We start from the raw sequence: 22,879 nt of genomic DNA, 5'->3' as shown, positions 1-22,879 counted from the left end.
CTGCTTGTGCCAGGCATTGCTCTGATCAAGCTGTGGAAGAGAATGCAGCAGGACAAGCCACAAACAGCGTCTCCCAAATCTGCTGTTGGAGACATTGCAGATGGCTGATGGTGGCCAGCGGCACCACTGAGACAAGCCCCAGCCACCGGCAGAGTCATACCAGCATCCTAGCAGAGTGCTGGCCTGACCATTACTTGCAGTGCCACACTGAGTGTGAGGCAAACAGAATTTGTGTTCCAGTGTGATTTATAGCTCACATCACCAAACTCACGTGTTACGTTCCACTTGCTCAAAATTTGTCATTTCCACACTAGAAGAAGCAGTGTGCCATACATCTGCAGCATCACTGTCAGGTTTTGGGCTGCAACCATTTTGAGGCAGAGAAAGCAAAGCAAATGTGAAGAGATTAACACAACTATGTAATAAATTGGACTCAATGTACATTTGCCAAGAACAGGGGCGGTGTGTGCCTGTGTGACAGCGCAGCTCCGGCGCAATGCCCCCTCCACCTCCTCCAGGCTCCCACGCATCCCTTGGCAAACCCAAGCCAGTAACGGGGTTGCTGGGATGCTCGTCCATGGAAAAACACCGAGAGCTCTGGTATATAACACAAAAATAATTTAAAAATTTTAAAAATCCCTGTGTGGTTGTTGAGCAACACTTGCCACGGGACCCAGCGTGGGGGCATCCTGCCACCTCTGCTCCCGGGTTCCTGCTCTCACACGCCAGATCTTTCTCCCTTTGTACCTCCGTTTATACTGCACAACTGTTTTGAATCTCTAAAATAATGTGACAAGTTAATGATGGCACAATTATCTAAATGTTTAACAGACATGTTATCTAAGTGAATCGGATTGAGATTCCATCCCGCTGACAATAAACATCAATGGGAGAGCAGAAAGTGATAGGCAAATTATCGCCAACCCTGCAATTTCAATGCTATTAAATTTGGAGGAATAACAGCCCTGAGGCCTGTAAACTCTGAATAAAATAGACCCTTGTGTTTGGCCAACTATTAAATCAAAACGCTACCAACATCCCAGCAAAAGAAAAAAATGGGAGGGAAGAAAAGGGGGGAAGATATAGAGCTTTTCAATTTTCAGTTACATGTTGGTTTCATTAACTCTTTTCTGCTACTGGTGTCTCAGGGCAGAGGATAAGAGGGGTATGAGGGATGTGAGGATGGTATGTAGGAAGTGAATGCTCCCAGGGTATGCGGGCAAGGGAGAGGGAAGGGTTCTGCACATCCTTGGCAGCACGGCCAGGGGCACGCCAACCCCACAAATCAAAAAGCCAACTACTTGCCGAAGCAAACTTGCTCTGTATTAGGTGTCGATCATGCCCACGTGAAATTGGGTCAGGAGTAAATCTGTGCTGTCCCGCTGACTGACACCGGCTGCCGTGCGCTAACTGCCTTGGCACACGGGAGGAAACTCGAGACGAGTCACCTCTGATATTTATAAACGTTGGCACGAGCCCAAAACCTGTTAGCACGAACACCGCCCGTGTGCACATCCCGACTGCCAGCGGTGCTGCCTGGGGGTACTCAGGCTGCCATCTCAATGCATTCTGGTTTTCCCTCTACATTTGAGGAGAAGGGTGAGGAATTTTCCATGCTCTCCCCCCCAGCACCAAGCTTGTGCTGCTGGCAGATGAGCCAAAACAGTTGCTGCTTTTCCTATTGCGGTGGGACGGGGGCCAAGGACAGCACACACCCGGAGAGGGCGTCTCGGCCCCGTGTCGACGGGGCTGCAAGCAGTACTGCCAGCACTGTGCTTACAAGCAGGAACTATTTTTTTGTATTTATTCTTGTTTTTTGCCTTGCCTCAGGAAGTGGGGTGTTAGTTTTCTGCTGTAGAGATGAGAAGTGCTTGATGCAGCACATGTACAACAGCCTGGCTCTGTGTTACTGTCATTTGAAGCAGCAGGGAGGGCAGTGGGAAAAGAAATAACATAAAGGGGGTCCTGGGTGCTGACAGTCCACTTGAGAAATCGTGCCATATGCTGAAAGGAAACCCCAAGAACTGTTCATCTCCTGCACAAAGCTCTTGTGGAGAGGTCCCATGTCTCCCCTGAACACTGTTTTTGAGTAACATGGGTGGATTTGGTCAGCCTGTACCAGACACCCTACTCAGCTTTTGATGCCATCCCTGAAGGCTTCTACCTGCCTCTCTACCAAAAGGGGTTATGCATTTCTTTTACCCGGAAAGCTGGAAGGACTTTTGCCAGCCAAACTGCAGCTAAGGGCAAAGGGAGGATGCCCAAAACAAACACATTCTGGGAGATGCTGTTATTTGGGAAGGGGTTTAATCATAGCAAGGCAGGGGAGGGATGCTTTCCATGCCAGCAGAGGAGAGGAAGCAATTCATTTTGGTTGCCCTGGCCACCCAGCCCCTCTCTGCTATGCTTACAGCTGGAGGTGGTGATGACAAGCTCCCCTTGGGTCACCATGTCCCGCCACTCTGGTTGCCCATTGCCCTTTGAGCTTTGGCACAGTCCAGCCCCAAGGATTCACCAGCCAAAGGGGGTTTAATCCCTACAGGAGTGTCAGGGTTGTGAGCCAAACTGCTCTGTATCTGCAGGATGGTTTTGATGCAGGCATCATTGAGCTCCACGGCTGGGCTCCCACTGGTCACCCCAGGATGCTCAAGGGGTCTGGGAAACAGAAGGAAAGGAGGAACTAGCTGCTATTTGCTTGGCCACTTTGAACCCCCTGCCTGGGCTTGGGTCGTTCAGCCCTGTGCAGCCAGTCCCTCGTGCTGGCTGCCCCTTCACAGCCCTTCTCCTCAGCCTACGGCATACAGCATTTCCAAACAGACCTGGAACGGCAAAACCCAGCTTACAGCTGTATGGCTCTGGACAGGGAGGGCAAGTACTTTAGGATTTATGGACTGGTGCTTGGCCAGCAGAGCTCCATGACCGTGTGATAGCCAGAGCCATTCCTGCCCGGTGACACAGCACTTTGCATCGATCCTTGCATCCCCAGCGTGAAGCTGGCCAGGTTCTCTGTGCCAGCCCTGAGCACAAACTCACTGCCACTGGCATTTATCAGGGCTTTCAGCACTGAAAGACGAACCTGTGCTTGGTTAAACTGCTCCTGATATAGCACAGAAGGAGCAGGCGCTCTGTCCTGCTCCAGTCTAGATTCGGAGGGTGAAGGGCTCCACCTGGGACTGCCCAGCTGTGAATTCCCCCAAGCAAACCTTTCCCAGGCATGGCAGCCTTTGCAAGAGGCTTAAAGAGATCTTCATGCTCCTGATGGTGGCACCACTGAAGGACTGGGAAGTGCCAGAGAAGAAACATGGCAGAAACTAGCTTCTGGGAGGTGTTCGGACAGGGACAAGCTTTGCTTGCAAAGGGGACAAAGACCTCATGTTTATTCTGCTGTTGTTTCCCATGTTAATGCTGAGCAATGGTGTAACAGGACTGCACCAACTGGTGCCTATACCTGTGCTTTAGTCTAAGAGGAACTGGGGCTGCCTGGGCAGCGCAGACGCAGGAACCGCAGAGGGTCCAGCTCTCTGTTGGGCAAAGGGTGACAAAGGCAGCCCAAAAGTTAAATCCTGTGCCTAAGCGAAGGGTGGAAAGGGAGTGCCACGTACCAGTGTGCGTCTGCCGGTGCGTCTCCAGGGCATCTTCCTTCGAGAACTGGGCACCACACTGATCGCAGACCAGGGCTTTGGCACCCGCTGGGGAGAGAAAAGAGAGAGGAGGGTTATTCAAGGGACAGAAAGATCCACACCTGAACGGGCACATGGACACTGCTGCTGCCATTAACACTGCAGGACCAGAGCCATGGAGGGGTTTCATGTTTAATGTCCCCTGTGCAGCCAGCAAAAGCAGTGCCTCATTCAGCCCTGTGCTCCCGTTCCTTGCACATCACAGCACAATACAGAACTGCTTGCCAGGAAAAGATTATTATTATTTTTTAAATCATTAAACATCAACGCATTTCATTAGCACTGTAACTTATCCAATTGCAATTGGTTTCCTGTCCCTTCCCATCGTGGCTGCTGCTGCCGGTACCCAAAGATGCACTTGATCAGGGATGTGGCTGGAATGGGGTAACTGAGTGAGAAGCTCAGAGGCATCTTTGACTATTGGAAAGAGACGTGGGATTGGGGGCAATTCTTAGAAAATTACTATCAGCATGTGCTGCTGGTCTGGGTGAGGAAAAACCGAGGATACCCAGCAGCAGACACGTAACTTCCAGATGAAACCAGATTAATGACACACCATATCCAACAGCATTGCGGGACAAAGCCACGGCCCCATTTCAAGGTTTGATTCATCCGTTGTGAGGAGCTGAATGTGACAGAGCAGCATTCAAGGCGGGGGCACTGCCCCGCAGAATGCTGTGCTGCCCATTTTCGGGGTCCACACTGCCTCTCCCCCCTCCTTCCTACCCCACTGAGCCCTCTGTCCCATAGTCAAGGTGGGATTTGAGGAAAGGTGGGCAGAGAAGGCGATAGGGAGAGAGGTATCACGAGATGCATTGAAAAGAGAATTCCTTTGCCTTTAAATTGTCTCGGTAACGGCTGGCTCGCAGGCAGAAATATTTGGCAGCGGCGAAATTAAAAGTGATAAATTTTCTCGCCAAGAGCTGATCGATAATAGAGGTCTCATCTGTTAATCAATATGACAGTCTGCCTGTTTACTGTGCATATGCTGTTCGTCGCCGCCCTCGCTGCGATGTCAAGTTTGCATTCAAAACAACCCGAGTGCACCTGGGCTGTTGGCTGCTCCAAAGGGGCGAACACACCCAAACTCTGGGGGGCTCCAGGGTGGCTCCCTCGCACCTGCCACCGGCCAGGGGACCCCGCGCCCGGGACTCCATCAGGGATGTGGGGCATCCCTGAGATGCGGGTACTGCCAGAGGTCCCCCCTCCAGGCACAGCAGGGAGAAGAGTGTGTCCACGAAGGTGCCGGGATGGGGAGAAGCTGCCAGGGCGGCGAGGGGCCGGATCGATAGGGCAGCAGCGCGGGCTGCCCTCCGCTCGGCACACGGTGCGGGCAACGCGCAGCCGGCAGTTGCCAAGGCAATGGCTCTCCATCGCCACTCAAAGCTCCGCCGGCCCCACCGCAGCAAAGTGTGATCCATGAGGATATGGCAACCCTCGATCTGTGAGGATGCAACAACTGTGGCAGCAACAGGTTCTCCCCAGGCAGGGTGGCTGCTGGTGTGTTGCCCCCTCCCTGCGGCTGTGCACCGGCAATAGTGGGCATTCTGTGCTTGGAGGGGCTCGCTGCATCCGCAGGCTGAGACACAGCAGGGTCCTGCTAAACACGGGGTTTGCTTTTACTTCCCCCATTTCCACATGGGATTAGTGGGGAGGAGAGATGTGCCAGTGCCCTCCACAAGCTGTGGCCAGAGGGGCCGCAGAGACGCAGGGAGGCACAGCCAAGCGAGGCAAAGGCAGCCAGCATCTGGCTGGGGGGCGGGCGGAGGGGGGGGAGGAAAAATTCCTGGCGAGGCGAAAATAAACAGGGTGAACGCAGGGAGGAGCTGGGCGCACTGGCTTACATAAGGAAGCACAGTGTGTACCAAAACAGCGGACCCAAAAAAAGCCGGAGCTGTCAGAACAATGAGTACAGACGCGGGGCATTTACAGCAGGCGCTGCCGTACAGTTTTATTTACAGTACCTCTTATCAGCGCGGGAACAGCACGCCGCCTGCCAATTTCCAAAGGCCAGGACTGCGTGTTCTTTCCCTCAAGTAGATGTGTACTCCAGGCGGGGGGAATTTTTTTCTTTTTTTTTTTTCTTTTTTTTTCTTTTTTTTTTTTTTTTTTTCTCATCAGCAAAACAAAAACTGAAACGGAGCCAGAATTCCTGTAATGTACACACGCCGGCGGGGAGGGGGAGGAGGAGGAGGGCGGCGATTGAATATGTAAATAGTTCAAGGTTAATTTTACTATGTGAGTCACCGGGAAAATGTCATCCAACATCTGAGCTTATTATAACAGGGCTCTGAAAAAAAACCACCATGGCTTGCTGTTTGTTATGAAAGGGAGCAGGACACGTTGGAAAGCGGAGCTCATGGCAGGGCTCTCTTCTCCCCCCCTGCCTTTCTCCCTGCTTTAAACAGAAACCATCAGCCTCTCTGAACACACACGCAGGTTTGGGCAGGGTATATTTAGCCAGTGCCTCGTATTGCCTACAATATATAGATATCTCCAGATGATCTTATCGATGGGATGGGACAGGACGCCGCGTGCTGCCAAGTATCAGCTGTGTTTCAGCGCGAGCCTTGCTGTTGGCACCAACCCCCCTGCCGTACATTTATATCTGCACAAGCAAATTTATAACCCCCACCTAATAAAGGTCCCTGGTGCAAACGGGTGAGGAGCCGCTGCTTGTTCCATCCTGCACAATCTGCATAGTCATTGCTGCCCCATCTGCCCCCCCAAGTAAGGTTGCAACTGCCCAGGTCTGCAGTGTCCCCAGCAAAGCCACAAGGAGGGGCAGAACTCAGGTTGGACTTCATGATCTTGGACGTCTTTTCAAACCTTAGTGGTTCTATGATTCTAATTTCCCCTCCAATAAATGTGAGGGAACAGGCTGCTGGGGTGTACGGTGGCTCTTGGGAGCAGGATGCCCCACAGACCATGACACAGGCAGGGGCTGCAGCTCCCTCCCAGCCAGCCAGGCTTAGCTCGGTGGGTTGGATGACAGAGACCATCTTGTTTCAGCCACCTTTATCCCAACAGACCCCCCCAATGTCCATCACTTAATTACTTTATTGGGGAGGAGAAACTTCCGTGGGGCTATGGAAGAGGCGCTCTGAACTCCAGCTCAGGAAAAAATAAGGAATAAAGGAAAAAGAGGGGCTGCCAGCATCCTCTGGAGGAGGAGGAAGATGGCTAAGGGAGGAGGAAGATGGGAAATTGGTGAGGAGAGTGGTGGGGGAGGATCCAGCCTTCCCTGCTGCTGTTTCGGCACAAAGGCCCCATCAGTAGAATGTGACATCCCCTCCCTCAGTAGAAGGGATTAATAAAAATTTGGGATTATATATTATTAACAGGCTGTAATTGGTGAGAAGATAGAGAAGGGGGGGGGGGAAATATGGATTAAAAAAAATTGGCAAGAAAATTTATGCGCTGCCGTTGCTTTACTACCTAATTAATTCAGTAATTTCAAAAACAATTTTATTTATGTTCCGTTTACCACATCAGAAGTGCAAAGAAAAAAATCACCAAACCACAGTGATGCTAAAATAATACCTCAAGGCATCTATTTTTAATCAGTCAAAAAAAAAAAGGGAAAAAAAGAGAAGAACCAGCCAGGCTTCTATACAATCTCTGCTGGGCAGACCACCAACTCGGGGAGCGCAGCAGCCGAGCCCTCTGCGAGTGCCTTCCTGGCTGCCGAAAACAGAGCTTGTCAAAAAAAAAAAAACAAATCCATAATGGCCTGAGGCTCCTCTCCAATCTATTTTCTGCTCAGCTGGTTTTAAATGAAGTTATTATGAGTCATTAAAACACCCGCAAGCCTGTGGAAGTCAGCCAATTACAATTTTAAATTTAGCCTGTTCTCTACCCCATTCTCTTGTTTTCTTCTTTTGCCCATATCAAGCCCCTTTGGGGTTTTTATTATTGCTATTATTATTATTATTATTACTACTATTATTATTACTATTATTATTTCCCTTCTCCCCTGTTTCACCCAAGTGGAAGAGACAAGTCTAGCAATCCTGTGCTAAAAAAATACTGTGGAGAAACCCGAGAAGGGTCGAAAAAAGACGGAGCTGCAGAGCAGGCCTGGAGAGTCAGCTTCAGCTCCTGCTTCCCAAAGTGCCATGGGAAGGCAATAATAATATAAGAAAGAGTGAGGTGTGGGCATTACAGAGTGAGGACGGACCTTGAGTTGGAGTGCCAGAGACTTATCTGAGAAGGATGCTGTGGCAACATCTCAAGGGCTGCCCTGGAGAGCTCTGGGAAAGCACCTGGAGTGATGGAGCAGGCGCTTGTGGATGGGTGAGGTGGTGGCCAGTGGCAACACCATCACCCAACCTGGGCCAGGCAGTGCCACCAACTCCTGCACCACACAGGGACTGGTGGAGCAGGGGATATTTTAATTCCAAAAATAATAATTAAAATGCAGAGTTTTAACTTGCGATCCCAAACTGGCAGGTTTTTACATAACCCCCTTCCCTGCTGCCCCTGCCAGTGCCACTCTTTCCAGCAGCATCCTCTCCACAGGGAAAAAATGACAGACCCCATCCCTGGCAGCCCCGCGCGGCGAGCGAGCACGGCGCGTACTGCACAGCCCATAAAACTCCAAACAGCCTCCAGACACTCCTGCAATCGTCCTCCATCAAAACACTTTGTCTTGCATACAGAAATGCGGCGGGGCGCCGCGCGGAATACCAAATCAGCCCGTGACGGTGCGGGGAGGCGGCTCCTTGGCAACCGGGGGGGCTTCGCCACCGCCGCCGCTCGACAGGAAACAAAATCTGTCAAGCCTGTTGGGCAAATGATAAACATTAGCAGTATTAAAAACAACACAAAAGCTGCGTAAATGGCTGGCGAGCGCACGGGCGGGGGGGGCAGGGATGGGGGGGTCCTGCCCCATTTGCCCCCCAGCCCAAGTGAGGGGGGTCTCCAGCACCACAACCTTGGGGGAAGTTAGGGAAGTTTCGCCCCTCCAGCAGAAATTGAGTGGGTGGCGATGGCCACGGACATTGTGAGGGAGCAAGACGGATGGATGGCCGTCGGATGCTTTGGGCATGTGCGAGGGGTCCTGGCACACTGCCTTCAATAATGTCTATAATGTCAATAATGTCAATAACAAGGGGTGGCCAAACCAAGGGAGCGGTGAGAGACAGTGAGTGAAAAATAAACATATTTCATCAGGTGAGGGTGGGGAGAAGCAAGAAGCTGGCTTCAAGCCAGTGGCCAGGTCCAGGAACTCGGCCAAAACAGGAGCTAAAAAGCAAACCATATTTTTCTGGTCTCAGCTCAGGCTCTTGAGGCAGAGAGGATGGGGGGGGGGGGGGGAATAGGAGAAATGTATTTTTCATCAGCCAGTGTATAATTTATAAACAGCACTAAACAGTTTTTGTTTTCTTTCTTCCTCTCCCCCGTGTACACGGCTTGGCCGGCAGTCAAGCCTGCATTAATTTCTGCTGTGGGTACAGTGTGTTCTTGGATGCACATCTGCGGATGATCATAAACGCGGGAACGCTGGCAGAACATCCAGACCTGCCGGCAGGCCGCTGACATCACCCGGGACGGAGCGCGGGACGCCGGCCAGCCGGGCCGGGGGGGCGGAGGCCTCCCCAGGGAGCCGCCGCGGGTACCGGCCGGGGCAAGGGGGCCAGAGCCGCGGTCACCCCCCCTCCGCCCCGCACATCCCACCCGCGCGGGGCACCGCCGATACCGGGGCAGAGGGGCAATGCTCGGTGCAGGTGAATGGCCTGGGATGAGCCCCCTCTCCTTCCACTGGGCAGAGAGAGGCAAGGGTGGGATGTGCCCGTCCCTTCTGTCTGAGGTACCATCCCTACCAGCCCGTTGGACCCCACTCCCTCAGTAACCTCTGCTCCCTGGACAGGTGTCCATAACCCAACAGGACCTTGGGGCTTTCTTCTGCCTCTCCTGACGATGAAGGAGCATATTTGGGTGGGGAGGGAGGGTGTGAAGCAACAGGGCAGGGGTCTGCAGGGCTGCTGCCTGTACACTGCCCATGCTGCCCATGAGCATCCCTGCACACTATCGGCTATTCCCACTGCTCCCAGACCAGAGTGGAGAAGGGGTGCGCAGCCATCTCCACAGCAGCCATTTCTGCTGGACGGAGAGGCAAAGCAAGTGGGGACAGGCAGAAACGCCCCTTCCTCCCTATCCTGGGGAACAAACCCAGCTCACAGCAGGTGCTGAGTAACTGACATCCCAGGCTGAGAATGAGCACCCACTGAGCATCAGCTCTGGAGAGGATACAACTGAGGGAGCAGCAGTGCTGGGATCAGCCTCCCTGGTCAAACCAATGGTGCTCTGAACCACAGAACCAACAAGCTGGGTCTCCCACCTCGCCTTCCCTGGCAATTTGCTTTTCTGAGAGAGGAGCAACTCTCTTCATCAGCCTTAGAGGTCTCTGAGAGCTTGCCTGCCAGCAGAGTGGGCAGCAGGTAGGGAAAGACTCTGCATGGCATTAAAGACTTTACATTTACGCTTTATACTGAGATTCAACATGGGGACGAGTATTTACCCTGCACCTGCAAGGCTGCGGCACAACAGCACTGTGCACCCAGCCCACCCTGCCACAGAGCACCACAGCCCCCCAGGGCTGGTCCCCAACCAGGTCCTCAATAGGAACCTTTACCATAACCCATCAACACTTGGATGGGGAAGCTGCAGATGTTAACCCCCTTAAACCCTTTGGCACTGGGGCTGGAGAAGGGTGCCAGGGGGCACAAGACATCCCACTGCAACTCCCAGTTAAACACACAGTCCATTGGTATGGAGGCAAAGCTGCCTTCAGAGCTGAAAACAAGCCCCACACCACTGCTCCAGTACAACCTTGCTGCGTCCAGGGCTGGTGGCGGGGGGGAGGCGAGGGAAGAGGTGCAAAGGTCTCCTGCTTTAATAAATAACAGCGCTGGAATTCACAGCGGCTGTTTGTGAGCTCGAGGCAGCGCTCTCCCCGCCCCACCCCACCCCCCCCCATCCTCGCCGGATTTACCAAAAAAAAAAAAAAAATCCTGTGCGATGACGAGCTTGGCTCAGCGTTCACTGTACATACTGTACCCACAAAGCTGGCTGCCTGCCAGGGACAGGCTCTGAGCCAGCACGACCATAACAAACACAAGCCGTGTGCACCAGTGCTGGGGGGGGAACAGCATCCTTAACCCCAGTCCTGGAGGGGACCAGCATCCCAGGGACCTCCTCCAGCAACCTGCTGCTGCCTGTGGGCACCCTGAGGAGCTGGTACCTGGCCCACATAATGTGGGATGGGGGTGGGGTCAGGGCTGGGTCTATTGACCCAAAAACCAGAAAGCAGCACCTGGCCAGATGGAGCACCCCCCTACCTCAGGAACAAGAGGCAGTGGGGGGAAAAAAAGTGAAAACAGGTGAAAAATTAGATAAAAGTGTATAAAAGCATTTAAAATATAATACAGCTTCCCTGCCAAGCTGTGTGCAAGCAGATCTGTGGCTACAGTACCTGCCAACCCCTAGAGATCGGTCCTTGGAGCAGGAGGAACAAGGGCTCCCGACCGCGTCTGAGTCCAGGGGTCCCCTGGCTGTGTCCAGTTCTCCACATCAGACCCCCAGCTGTGCCAGGACTGCACCCCAAGGGAAACATCAGCTGACAAGGACTTGCAGAGCACAAATCTTCCCTCCAGTGCAGCACTCCAGCCCTCCCCTATCTATTTAATTAAAGACCCTGCAGCCCGTGAACCTGCTACTTGGATTCATTAGTCAGAGAACGCCTAATTCTGCAGTTTTGCTAACGAACCTGCGGCGGGGGCCCGAGGTAAAAGCAATGCTCACGCTATGAGCAGGGCTGACCATGAGCAGCTGCGTGGCATGTAGAGTTTGTTATTCTGAGCTCCTTAGTCTGGTAAATATTTCCAGAATTAAGGAATTGAAAACAAACTCCAAAAAAGAAAACTTAAATAAATCAAATTACTGGGCACTGGAGAACAAGTTTGCAATGTGCTGCCCGGGGAAGGGTGCAGCCAGCTCTGCACGTGTCTGCTGTGGAGGAGACGTGTGAGCTGGGCGGCCACAGCATCCCTGGGTGGACACACAGAGCAGCCCCCCACCCCCAGCCCAGCACCCCCTCCCAACCCACCTGAGTGAGCCAGTAAGTGCATTCGCAGCCGCAAGCTGTCCAGGAACCGCTTCCCGCACAGCTCGCATCCGTATGTCTTCATCCCACTGTGCAGCTTCCTAGGGGAGAACAAAGAAGGGTTAGTCCTGAAATGGGGGGAAAGTGACCCAAAACAACACTAAAAAACCGCCTGGTGCTTCCTGCAACCCACACATTGCCCAAAGTAAGTGCCGGCTTGAGAAGCACTGCAAGGAGGGTATGGATGGGGGGTCCCATGTGACTCCCCAGGACTGAGGAGACAACCCTCTTCCCATCAGTGTTTGTCATTGTTGCTATTGTTGGAGTCTTTTGATAAACTTGATACATCTGAAATCTGGAGTTAAGGCAAGGTCTGTGTTGGCAAACTCCTTCCCCATGTTCGGAGTGCTTTTGAAAAAGGCACTGTACTCCAAGAAAAAACCCTGACCACTTTAAGAGGTTGTTTGTGTGCATTTCTAACCAAATCCCAATTTCCATCCAAATTCAGCACGACACAAATCACAAGCAACAAACACAACCACCAGCTTGCAAACAGGAAACATGCCACTCACCGTTTCCTGGCAGCCCCAGGTACACACTGAGCTACGCCCAGGCGGCATTGCACAACCTCCGATTGCGTCTCCCACCCCACAGCGTGCCGGAGGGCTGAGCATCCCCCACATCCTGGTGACCAGGAAGGGCCTTTCTGCCCAGGGCACTGGCCACAGGCACTGATCACAGCAAGGGGTGCCAGGCTCGGCCACAGTGGCCAAACTCTGCGTTATTGCCCATTCTTTGCTGTGAAGACGTTGATGCTCCATCTTTGGGTGATCAAGCTCTGGACCAAGTGGAATGACCTTTAACAGGCAGCATTAAAGAGCACTGTCCAAGTCTACAACTATCAATGAACCCAACCTAATCCCATCTCTCTCCAAAGACATCACTGCTGCCCCTGGCAGCCCCTCCAGACCCATTTCCCCTCCCCTTTGGGACCAGCCATTGCTCAGCCCCCACCACCCTGCAGGGGAGCACCCTGAGGCTTGGTCCCCACGACAGCCTCTGCTGCTAAGGGCGCATGGAGGGACACAGTGCCCAGAACTAGCAGTTGCACAGCCCCGGAATGGGGGCTTGGTGCTTTATTTCACAACCTCCACTGGTGACAAATAGACTCTTTACAAAGCCACCTGGCTCTGGGCTGGACAGCCACGCTGATCAATGCCCCTGAGCCCCAAATGCATAGGCTGCTGCCTGCCAGCCCTCGGTCACCATGAACCACTCAGACCTATGGCTGGGGAGGACTCCGGACAGCAGCATGTGCAAAGTTTCAACATCAGATGCTGTAAACAGAGAAGTATTTGTGTGTGTTGAGGAGTAACACAGCCCATAGCTGCCTGCTGACCTCTGATCGCAGCCACCACTTATCATCGCGCGGCAGCAGGACGAGAGTATTTCTATTGCCTTGCTGCCAAAGACAAAACAGGGATGGTCCTGTCCAGGGCTGGATGTGGATCCTCTTGTGGGAGGGCTCAGCCCCAGCTGTGCAGGCTTGCGAGGACCATGTGCCTGCGAGCTCCCGCCGTACTTCCCCCGAGGTGTAAGTTTTATTGGCGCAAAGCTGCTGCTGCTCTGACTCCAAGCAGGATCACCCCTCACTGCTTCAGAGAGCCCAGAGCCCCAAACCACCCCTGCCCCATGGGGCTCAGGGGCTTCTTCCCTGGCTGCCAGCCCCGCATCCCACCTTGCAGGATACTGAACAGCAGCACAGGAAGAGTCAGCAGGAGAAGACCCTGTGATGTTCAGCAGTGAGTGAATGTTGCAGAGCAGAAGGGAAAGGAGCAGGAGTTGGTTTCAACTCTCAACTTTGCTGTATAATGTAATTATTAATCAGGCTTGTCCTGAATTCACTGTGTCATAGCAGAGGATTAGGAGTCATGCACGAATTCAGGCCAAGAAGGTTTACAATCCAAAGGATTTATCCGCCTGGCAAAAATAAATAAAACACCAGCCTCCTGACAGGGCTCCTCTGCCAACGAGCAGCTCAATAAGTGACAACCTTCTCATTTTGCATTTTTAATTTGGGACATGCCTGTCACACTCCTTGGCTTGGGCTGTGTTCACTCCTGCACTTAACACCAGGTTAGAACCACTTTGTTAGGAAGAGCACTGCAAACTCCGGGTCCACACTGCCCCTTCTGAGGCCAGAACGCCTTTTTCCCAAATTACAGTCTAATTGAGAAGTACAACATGGAGGTTTGGGGGTTTTTAAAGTGAGTCTCAAGAAACAGAGAAACAGAATGACAAGTTTCCTTCCTCTCCATCTCCCAAACCTATGGCAAGCACAACCTCTTCTCCCATCTTCCCAGCGCAGAGTGGGGCAACAATGGAATGAGGAGACCCCCAACCCCACTGGTGCCATGGTGCCCTGGAAATCCGCACCTGCTACTGCCCAGGGCGCTACGATACCCCCAAGTCACATCCTCTCTCTATTGTTTCAATGGGGCACAGGGGTGCTCAATGAGTAATTTAGTTGCAATATCTCTATCAACAAATTTTAGTGGCGACAAAAGTTTTCCGCTGAGCGCCTGCTTCTAGGACGTTCTTATCACTCGCCATCTTGCACGGTCCCTTTCAACAAGGTCTTAAAGCGCTTTATCTGCTCCATTTCCTGGTAGCGAAATATGATTGAAATGTTCTATTTCTGCTTGCCGGATTAAGGAGATGTTGCAAAACTGCACAAAAACCTGGCAGATGTAAGCAAGGTATTACGGCTGCTTGGGCTGTTAAGATCTGAGGAGAAAGATCAATATGTGCTTCTGAAGTTGTGCCTCCAGAAAGAGTGGGCGGGGGAGTGAAGGGCGTTATAATACATCCCAGTGCTGCCCAGACTCTGTGCCAAAAGATAAACCATGCTTTATTATTCTGATCTGAGGCTGAAATCGTGCTCCTTTCTGTTGCAAGGTCCCTACAAGCACATGAGCCGAGAAGGCGCCCACGGGATGGAGAACAGAGGCAAGCGGAAAAAGCACCTTTTTTGTAAAAAGAGGGTTTTCCTCTAATTCCCACTCAGTGTCCCACTTGAACTGCATGAAAACAAAGTCAGCCAAAGCTTCCAGGCTGTGAGATATCACTCAAGGATGCTCCTGCATAGAGGATGGCCCAGGGCGACGAGGATGCCCAGGGCAACAAGGATGCCCGTGGCACAGTGTCCCAGGGCTGGATCCGACCTTCCCAAGTGAGCCCCAGCACAGGGCTTTGGCTAGGGGCTCTCCAGGCAGAATGCAAACCGAGCTACACTCCCTCCCCGCCCAGCACCGGCAAACAAAAGCTGGGCGAGAGGCTGGCCCCTCGCAAGCTGCCAGTAATTAAAAAGGCCTGTAAATGCCCCACAAAAAGCACTTCAAAGGGACGGCGACTCCAGCGAGACTGCGTGGTGTAAAAATTATGAGTTTTCCCCACAGGGTGCTTTGTGTGAAAAGGCTGGGGATGGTGGCAAACGCGGATGACCACTCCTCGGGGATGCAGGGGTTTGGCAGAGCATCTCAGGGTGCAGGAGTTTGGTGGAGCATACCAGGGTGTGGGTATGGGTGCAGCCCTGGTACCTAAAGACCACTGCAAGTGTCCCACTACCACCACAAGTAAATCTCTGCTCTGGCTGCTTAAAACCCTGCCTAAAATGGCCTTCTGCTGTCTTTACTTGAGGAACTCTTGTATCCCAGCCCCTCCCCGCCACCCCTTTCGGGAAGCAGGAGGAGACCCCCTCCCCTCCCTCCACCCTGAACAAGACGCATGGCTCTTGGCCGTTTGATTACTTTTAAGTGTGTATTTTCCCCCGCAAACAGAGTGAATACAATGGTTAGGAAATTTGACAGAAAACTATTCCAAGCCATTTATTGCCTTAATGCGCACCTTTGTCCAACAGGCAGTTTTGACAGGAGCAATAAATTCCAAATTTATGTCAACAGAGCATATGTTGAACACCTCATTTCTGAGCTAAAGTGGCATGCTGCCCCATAAATCACCCTTCTGTTTGAAATGAAAGTAGATTACGGGCCCATGTTATTGAGCAGTTAGAGCCATAGTCATATAAATCAGAACTTTTAACTCCAGGCGATCCGTTCTGCAATTAACTAAAGGGCACTTTGTCATCTCCAGGCCAGGGCACAGCTTGGCAGGGTGGCCAGCTACCGAGGGGAGGCAAGAACCACTCGCTGCCGAGGAAAGGCACCGGCGCAGCTGAGGTTCACTCGGTACCTGTTGGAGCAGCGAGCCCCGAGACAAAGCCTGGAGCAGTGTGTGGCTGAAACACAGCCTGGCATGGGAGAGCCACGGCTGCAGGGGCTTGCACATCCCTGCCCACATCCTGCCCAATCCAAATTTTGGACACAAAACACAGTGGGGGAATTGGGAGGCTGCATGATACAAGCAAAACAGCTGAGTCCTGACCAGCCCAAAGCCAGGCAAAAGCATGCAAAAGTGCAGTACTCAGAGTCCTGCACCAGAAATCTGTACTTGGGACTTCCACGGCAGTTTTTCTGCATCTCCCAATGCCCATGCATCAGGTCAAGATCCCCATTCCACAGATCTTCCCCATCCATCCTGCTGCATTTCCCTGGTTTGCTCCCCTGCATCTCCCAGGAACGCCATGCCATGGGATGGACGGGGGTCCTGCGGGGATGTGGGGCTGGCAGATGCTGTGGGCAGTAGGACCAGAGGATGCTGTGGGACCGGGGGATGCTGCGGGGGCTCAGCCCCATGAGTGCTGGCAAAGGGTGAGGGTGCGAGGGGCAGCTCACACCCATGGGAATGTCAGAGCTATAAAAAGATTCAGACGTTAAGTATTTCCTTTCCTATAAAATATTCATTGCTGCGCACAAGTGCCAGGGAGCACAAACCTCCAGTGGTGCTAACTTTGTGCCACAGCAATAATGGAGTTTTATGGGAGCCTTCTGATTTTATTTATACTGGGCCACCATGGCAGTGCCCTGCCAGAGGGACAGCCGCCAGCCAGCACAGCCCCACCACGGCACATGTGGTGCACTGAACACCGGACAGCCAAAACGGGACCAGAGCCACTTTGCATTCCCCAAAAAACCTCCCCGCCACCCCCTTTCCACTGGTGTCTCCCTTGCCTGGGTAAATTGATATGAAACTGATTCATCCCCGATCTATTTTATCAAGATCAAGGCAGTGGAACCACATCTTGTTTGCAGCAGGGACAGAGCAGGAAGCCAAGGTCAGCGGGCACCAAGCGGCTGCAAACCCCACATTCTCCATCATCCGACACCAGCATCACACCTGAGCTGCCAAGAAGGTGATCTTTCCCCTGACATGGCTATTTACAACACTCGGTGACTGATACCGGAGTGTGCGGGCCATGGTCCTGGTGGCTCAGCTCCTGCAGTCACTGCTCTGGCCTCAGCTTCCAGCCCGGTGGATTAAAATAGCAGGGAGAGCTATTAAGGACACGGGGAAGGGGGAAGGGAGCTGAGACCTTCCTTTTGCTTTAATAAATTAAGAAGAAAAAAAAACCTAACAACAAAAAACCTGCCCTCAAACCACCACTGCTGCTAAAAATAAGCAAATAAATCTTACAGGAGCTGGAAATAAAGATTTTACTATTTCTGAATGGTTTAATATAAAAAATCCCAAACAAACAACCAGGGGGAGGGGACAGCTATCAATAGAGAGCACTGAAATTCCCTGCCCGTACAATATTTATACTTACCATGAGCTAATTTATGAGTTCAAACCAGATGCTGTGGAGTGACATCATTCCACATGATGCCAACACTTCCCCTTTGAAAAAAGCCAAGGAAAGGATCCTGCTGTCCTGCCTTACCTGAAAAGAACCAGGCCACAAACACCGAACATACAATTCCAATCTTTTTTTAGAGCCTGCCCCCAACAAATGTGAACAAATGCTGCCAAAGGGCAGCGACTCTCAAAATGCACTGCTGGCCAGGGCCAAGCACGTGTGGAGCATCTCCCATCCGCTGCTCCCAGCATCCCACCGGAATGATGCCTTGAGCTCCACAGGTTGGGAAAAGACAAACTGGCCACAGCAAAAAGGGCAGCATACAGATTTTTCTTTTTTAAACTTATTCCGAGGTCCTGGTTTCAGATCTGTGTTCAATATTCATTATTGAATGGAATTCCCCAGGAGAAAGCTTTATCCATGTGAACATTCCCTTTGCGTGTTTCAGACCCCCGAGCAAGAGGGTCCATGGGCTCGCACCAGGTGGGACAAGCACAGATGGGAAGCCATCAGCTGTATCCAAGGGGTGCAGCTGGCAGAGGGAAGTTTCCCCTGTCCGTCACAGCAGGACCATGGGGGCACAGATGCTGCCCAGGCCCAGAGTTGGGTGGATCTGCAGCTTTCAAAAGGGGATTCGGAATGCAGCCACTGCACAATTTACTGAAGGTCCACTGAGTGATGGTACCGGGTGTCAGCAGCTTCTGCCAGCCCAGGGATTGGCCCTGCATCTCTGCTGCACTGCCTGGATACTGGAGACTGATGCAAACAGCTCCATGATTCCACACTGTCACAGTGGGGCTGGAGCGCCGAGCACCGAGGGGTTAACGCGTGGCAGTGCACGCGGCCCTGCTCGGAATAGCCGGCGCTAATGCGCCGTCCAAAATCATCATCCCCATTCTTCAGGCATCTGGTGACAGTGACGTGCTGAGCACTGGGAGAGGAGCGCTTGCTGCTGTGCCGGGCAAACTCGGCCCCGGGCTGCGCCGGGCATCGTGGTGAGCCGACGTGACACGGGTGTCAGAGGCGTCAGGAGAGCACGGGGGGAGCTGCTTCTTTAAAATCATACAAGATCTCGACAAAACAGCAAAGTGACCTTCGTGCTGAGTACATCTGCTGCAGCAGCGGCATGATTATGCAGATGTTTTGATTCCTAATTCAGAAATAATAAGCGGTTCACAGATTCCAAGTTTAAAAATATATTCGTCATCTGGTTTCTGTAGCAGCACGTGTGCCATTGGAGCACCAGCGAAGTGCTGGCCTTGGCCACTCCTTCCTCCTGACCTTCAGGATGGTTGGGACACCTGGCTCTGAGCAGCCTGGGCTAGTGGAAGATGTGCCTGTCTATGGCAGGGGATTGGAGCTGGATGAGCTTTAAGGGCCCTTGCAAGCCAAACCATTCTGGGATACTGTGACACAGGGAAAGCATTCAGCATGATGCATTGGATGCTTTCCAGAGACAACAGTCCTGGGATGGTCCAGGCAGCATCATGCTGCTGCTCCCCAGAGAAGGGGGAGCCTGTAGCTCCTGAAGCCCCAAGGAAATGGCAGAAGTTCCCCATGGAGCCAAAAGCAGGGAGACAGGAGAAAGTGGATATGCTATTGGGGTGCTGGAGCACAGAGCAACTTAAATGAGGGGGAGAACTTTAGGGTAGGGGGAATTCTGTCTTAATTTTACTCTCACCGATGACCCGACCACAGGGCTAAGGCTGGACATGCATCAGCAACAGGGTGGTACCCACAGAGCTGGGATGAGCCCAGGATGAGCCCAGGAGCCCACTGAGCACTGCACCTTCAGGGAGTAGGAACAGCCTCCAGGTACCAGATGGAATCAATCCACAGCTTGGCTGCTCTGTTCCATGAGGGAGACATGTGCTTCCCACCCCTCACTTCCCTATGGAGATGCTGACGATGCCAATGCCCCTCCCTGGTGCATCCCTGGTTTCTGCCCTGGCTCACCTGCCTGGGAACTGCAGCCAGGAATCAGCACGAACCACAGACAAACGCTGCCGCTCCCATGAGCGGCCTAGATCCCGAGGAGTTTTATAAGGTAATCAAATATGCAAGAGATTCAACAAACTAATTTCAAGCACACACCTGGGGTCCTCTGATAATGTCAGCTGTGCCTATACAGTGCAAGGATTAAAATTTCATAGAGTCATGATTTCATCAGTTGCTAAACTACAAAGGATTAATTAACAGCCAGGGAAGAGCTCATGGCTTGGAAATACAGTCGTAAGGAAAATATCTATCTTGGCTCTCCAGATGTCAGCACACAGACGAATAAAGCTTTGATGAAAACACTTTCTTATTATTAGCAACTTCAAAATACTGTGTTTTTGTAGCTAGAATTAAGGATGCCCAATTCCAATCTGCCACCGCCTGGATCTGTGCATTGTCCTCCTTTCTGGAGGGCCGGTTTGGGCTCCTGGGATGTGACTGTCTGGCACCCACTGGGGTTTTATGCCTGTATTTTGGGGACGGGCAGAGACATCTCCCTTGGAAAGGGGATCAGAGAACCTCAAGCATGCAGGAGTCCAGCTGGGGGTCTTGCCTTTGCTCTGTGCACACTGCCTGCCCTGTGCTCATGGGCTTCCAGATAGTCTCCTGAAGTATTCCTCATGCTGGCTGGGCTTCAGAAGTTTGGGAAGGAGAACAGCACAGTGCGATGGCCTCAGCACTGGCAGCAGGACTGGGGAGCAGCAGTGCATCCCCCCTTTCCCTGAGAAGATAAATTAGGGAGCCATCAGGGAGGGACAGGTGCAGCAGCCATACTGCTGTACAGGGGCAGTGGAAGTGTCTTTGATTAATGAAACTGTAACGCTGGGCTCTTACACAGTCCTTCTCCGCCAGGAGAGATGCCCTCGGACAGGCTGGAAACGCCTCCCTCCACAACAATTCCCCAGAGGTTTCTCCCAGCCATGGACTGGAGGAGACATGGTCTCCTCCCGTCCTCCGCCGGTGCCGCTGCCTTTGCCCAGGTCTGCGCCGCCTCCTCAGGAGTTCCCGGGGAGGACAAAGAACTAATTATTTCCAATTACAAGTTGGGAAGTGAACATTATGCACCTTGTCAAGGCAGCAAATTAATTTATCTGCACTGCACTGGCCTTTGAGGAGAGCCCCAAGTGCCCAGGGTGAGGAGGTGGCAGCAAGGGAAGCACCTCAGCAGCTCAGGGACTGGGGCCACCGCTGCCCATCTGACTGCAAAATCCCCCTTGGAAAACATGTATTTTTGGGAAAGACCATGGAAATGGGAGGTGTCAAAGGAGCTCGCACAGGCTGAGCGGAGCCGTCAGCACTGCACGGTGCAGCACACAGGACCGCATTGCATGCACCGTGTCCGAGCTGGCTTTGCTCCCAAACCACACAAACATCTGCGCAGAGGGAGCGAGCGGCCGCTGGCTGGAGTCACGCTGGAACCTGTCATCTCATGGCACAGCTATGCAGGCAGATGCTGCTGGCTGCTGCAGGGCCCCACACCGGGGCACAGCGACAGGGGCACGGCACTGGCAACTCTCCCCTGCAGTTTTACCCTCCTGCACTGGTTCCAGTACCGGTGCACCAACAGGAAGACGCTGCCTCAGCTCTCCATAATTAGTTTTGCTCAGTGTACAACATGTTTTGCTGAAAAATAAATAAATACCTTCCGGGCGAGCCAAGCTCTGAGTGGGACGCCAGCACTGACAACACACTCCACTCCCCCCGGCCCCGGCCAAAAGTACGCGGCGTCCCAAACCCAGGCGTTGCTGAGCCATCCTGGCACCGTGGGACCTCCCCAAGGAGGCTCGCTCACAATTAATTCATTTATGAGCAGCCTCATCCCCTCCCCAACATGCACAACAGGTTCCATGCAAATTCGGGAGCTTTTAAATTATACCGTTAATGAAAGCAAATAAAGGCAGTTAAAAGGCAATTTGCTCAATTGGTGTTAATATTTAAGCACAGCATGTGCAAAAACGAGATCGCAGAATTTGGTTTTTCCATGAGAAAACTTTTGGTCCCGACTTTCCTGCAGAAAGGATGGAGCACGCCAACGAATGCTGTGCCCAGGATCAGGTCTGGAGCCCCCTTGGCAGCAGCCAGCCAGTCTGTTTGTTAAGGAAATGTCCCCTGTGTGCCCCAGCAGCTCCACAGTCTCCACGACATTGGCAATTCCTCCTCTGCCAAGGAGTGCGACTGCTACCCCCTCACACGCCGGCATCCCCGCAGCGCTAGTGCCTCCCTGAAAACCTTTCCTGAGGGCAAAAGCACAGGAACAGTGGGAGCCCTGAGCTCCCCCTGTGCCTGTGGGACTTGAAACACCTGTGGGAACTGGGGCATGGGCAGGCAGAGGTGTCATGGATGTCACTCCCAGCACTGCAGCCCCAGCGCATCCCTGGCTCAGCATGTCACTGCCACCACATGTAAAACGACACACTGGGAACGTGGTGGCCGCTGTGCCAGCAAACAGCAAGGATGAACCACCACCCAGCACGAGCTGCCCTGGGATACCTGAGGTACAGCATCCCTGCCAGGCACACTCTGGTCACTGCTTCCCGCACCAGAGCGTGATGTTGGTGTCATAACGGTAACAAATTCTTAAAGAAAACTGGAAACAGTGACCTGGCACCAAACTATCGCAGGCAAAAGTGGCTGATGCTGCCCCTCAGCGCAGCCGCACTCCTGGCCATGCTCTGGCTCAGGGGTTACGATGCTCTCGCATAAATTCGCTTTCAAAACAGGAGCTGCCGGTGAATGAGACCTCGATTTCTAATGGTTGGAAATATTTTGTACACTCTGCTGCTCCCTCTGTACCCCTTTGTCGGGGCCGAGGGCTGACGGCTAAAGCGGGTACCAAAAGACCATCTGTAGCTCCCGTCTTTACAGAGAAGTTTAAATAGGGGGATGAATGAGCACAGGAATTAATGAATGATAAAGCCGTATGGTCCCAGTCAGCCTCCTACGCCGGGATGTGGCATTCAAACCCTCCCAGCCTTCTGCCACAAAGAGAGGTTTCTAAGCTACAAAAAAAAAAGGGGGGAAAAAAACGGGGGGGGGGGGGGGTTGGCGCATGCAAGTTTTTAACCACAAATCCAGTACTCGCCTCCAGGTTCCCACCCGGTTTCCCTGCGCCAGGCTGGGGGAAAGGCACGTGGGAGGGAAAATCGGGGGTTTCCCCAGAGCCACGTACAACTCCCCTTGATAGGGAGGGAAGTGAGAGGAGTCGGCTCTGGGGCTCATCCATGTGCTGGGTGGGGGTCGCAGTGAGGGCACCCTGGGGTCTCACACCAGCAAGGGTGGGGAGGTTTTGGACAAGCTGCCTGGGCTGACCATGCTTCATCCACTTGGCCAGCCTTTGCA

At 52.8% G+C, this 22,879-nt stretch overlaps 1 protein-coding gene across 6 annotated transcripts in view; it reads right to left on the bottom strand.

The window, feature by feature from the left end:
• ZBTB16 (zinc finger and BTB domain containing 16) overlaps nucleotides 1–22,879 on the bottom strand; it is a 55,315-nt gene that overhangs the window by 15,774 nt on the left and 16,662 nt on the right. For 5 of the 6 annotated variants that reach the window (XM_082297114.1, XM_082297115.1, XM_082297111.1 and 2 more), the window contains 2 exons: nucleotides 11,791–11,888; nucleotides 3,603–3,689 (listed from right to left, as the gene is read on the bottom strand). In XM_082297114.1, the coding sequence (XP_082153240.1) occupies nucleotides 3,603–3,689; nucleotides 11,791–11,888 (185 nt within the window). Of the gene's footprint in view, nucleotides 1–3,602; nucleotides 3,690–7,131; nucleotides 8,465–11,790; nucleotides 11,889–22,879 lie in introns of those variants that run through there. The other variant, XM_082297116.1, reaches the window with a different exon arrangement.

The sequence above is a fragment of the Coloeus monedula genome, assembly GCF_965178545.1.
Source record: "Coloeus monedula genome assembly, chromosome: 25".
In the NCBI taxonomy this organism is placed as follows: Eukaryota; Metazoa; Chordata; class Aves; order Passeriformes; family Corvidae; genus Coloeus; species Coloeus monedula.
The sequence above is the reverse complement of the archived record's forward strand: the minus strand, read 5'-3'. Positions and strand labels throughout refer to the sequence as shown.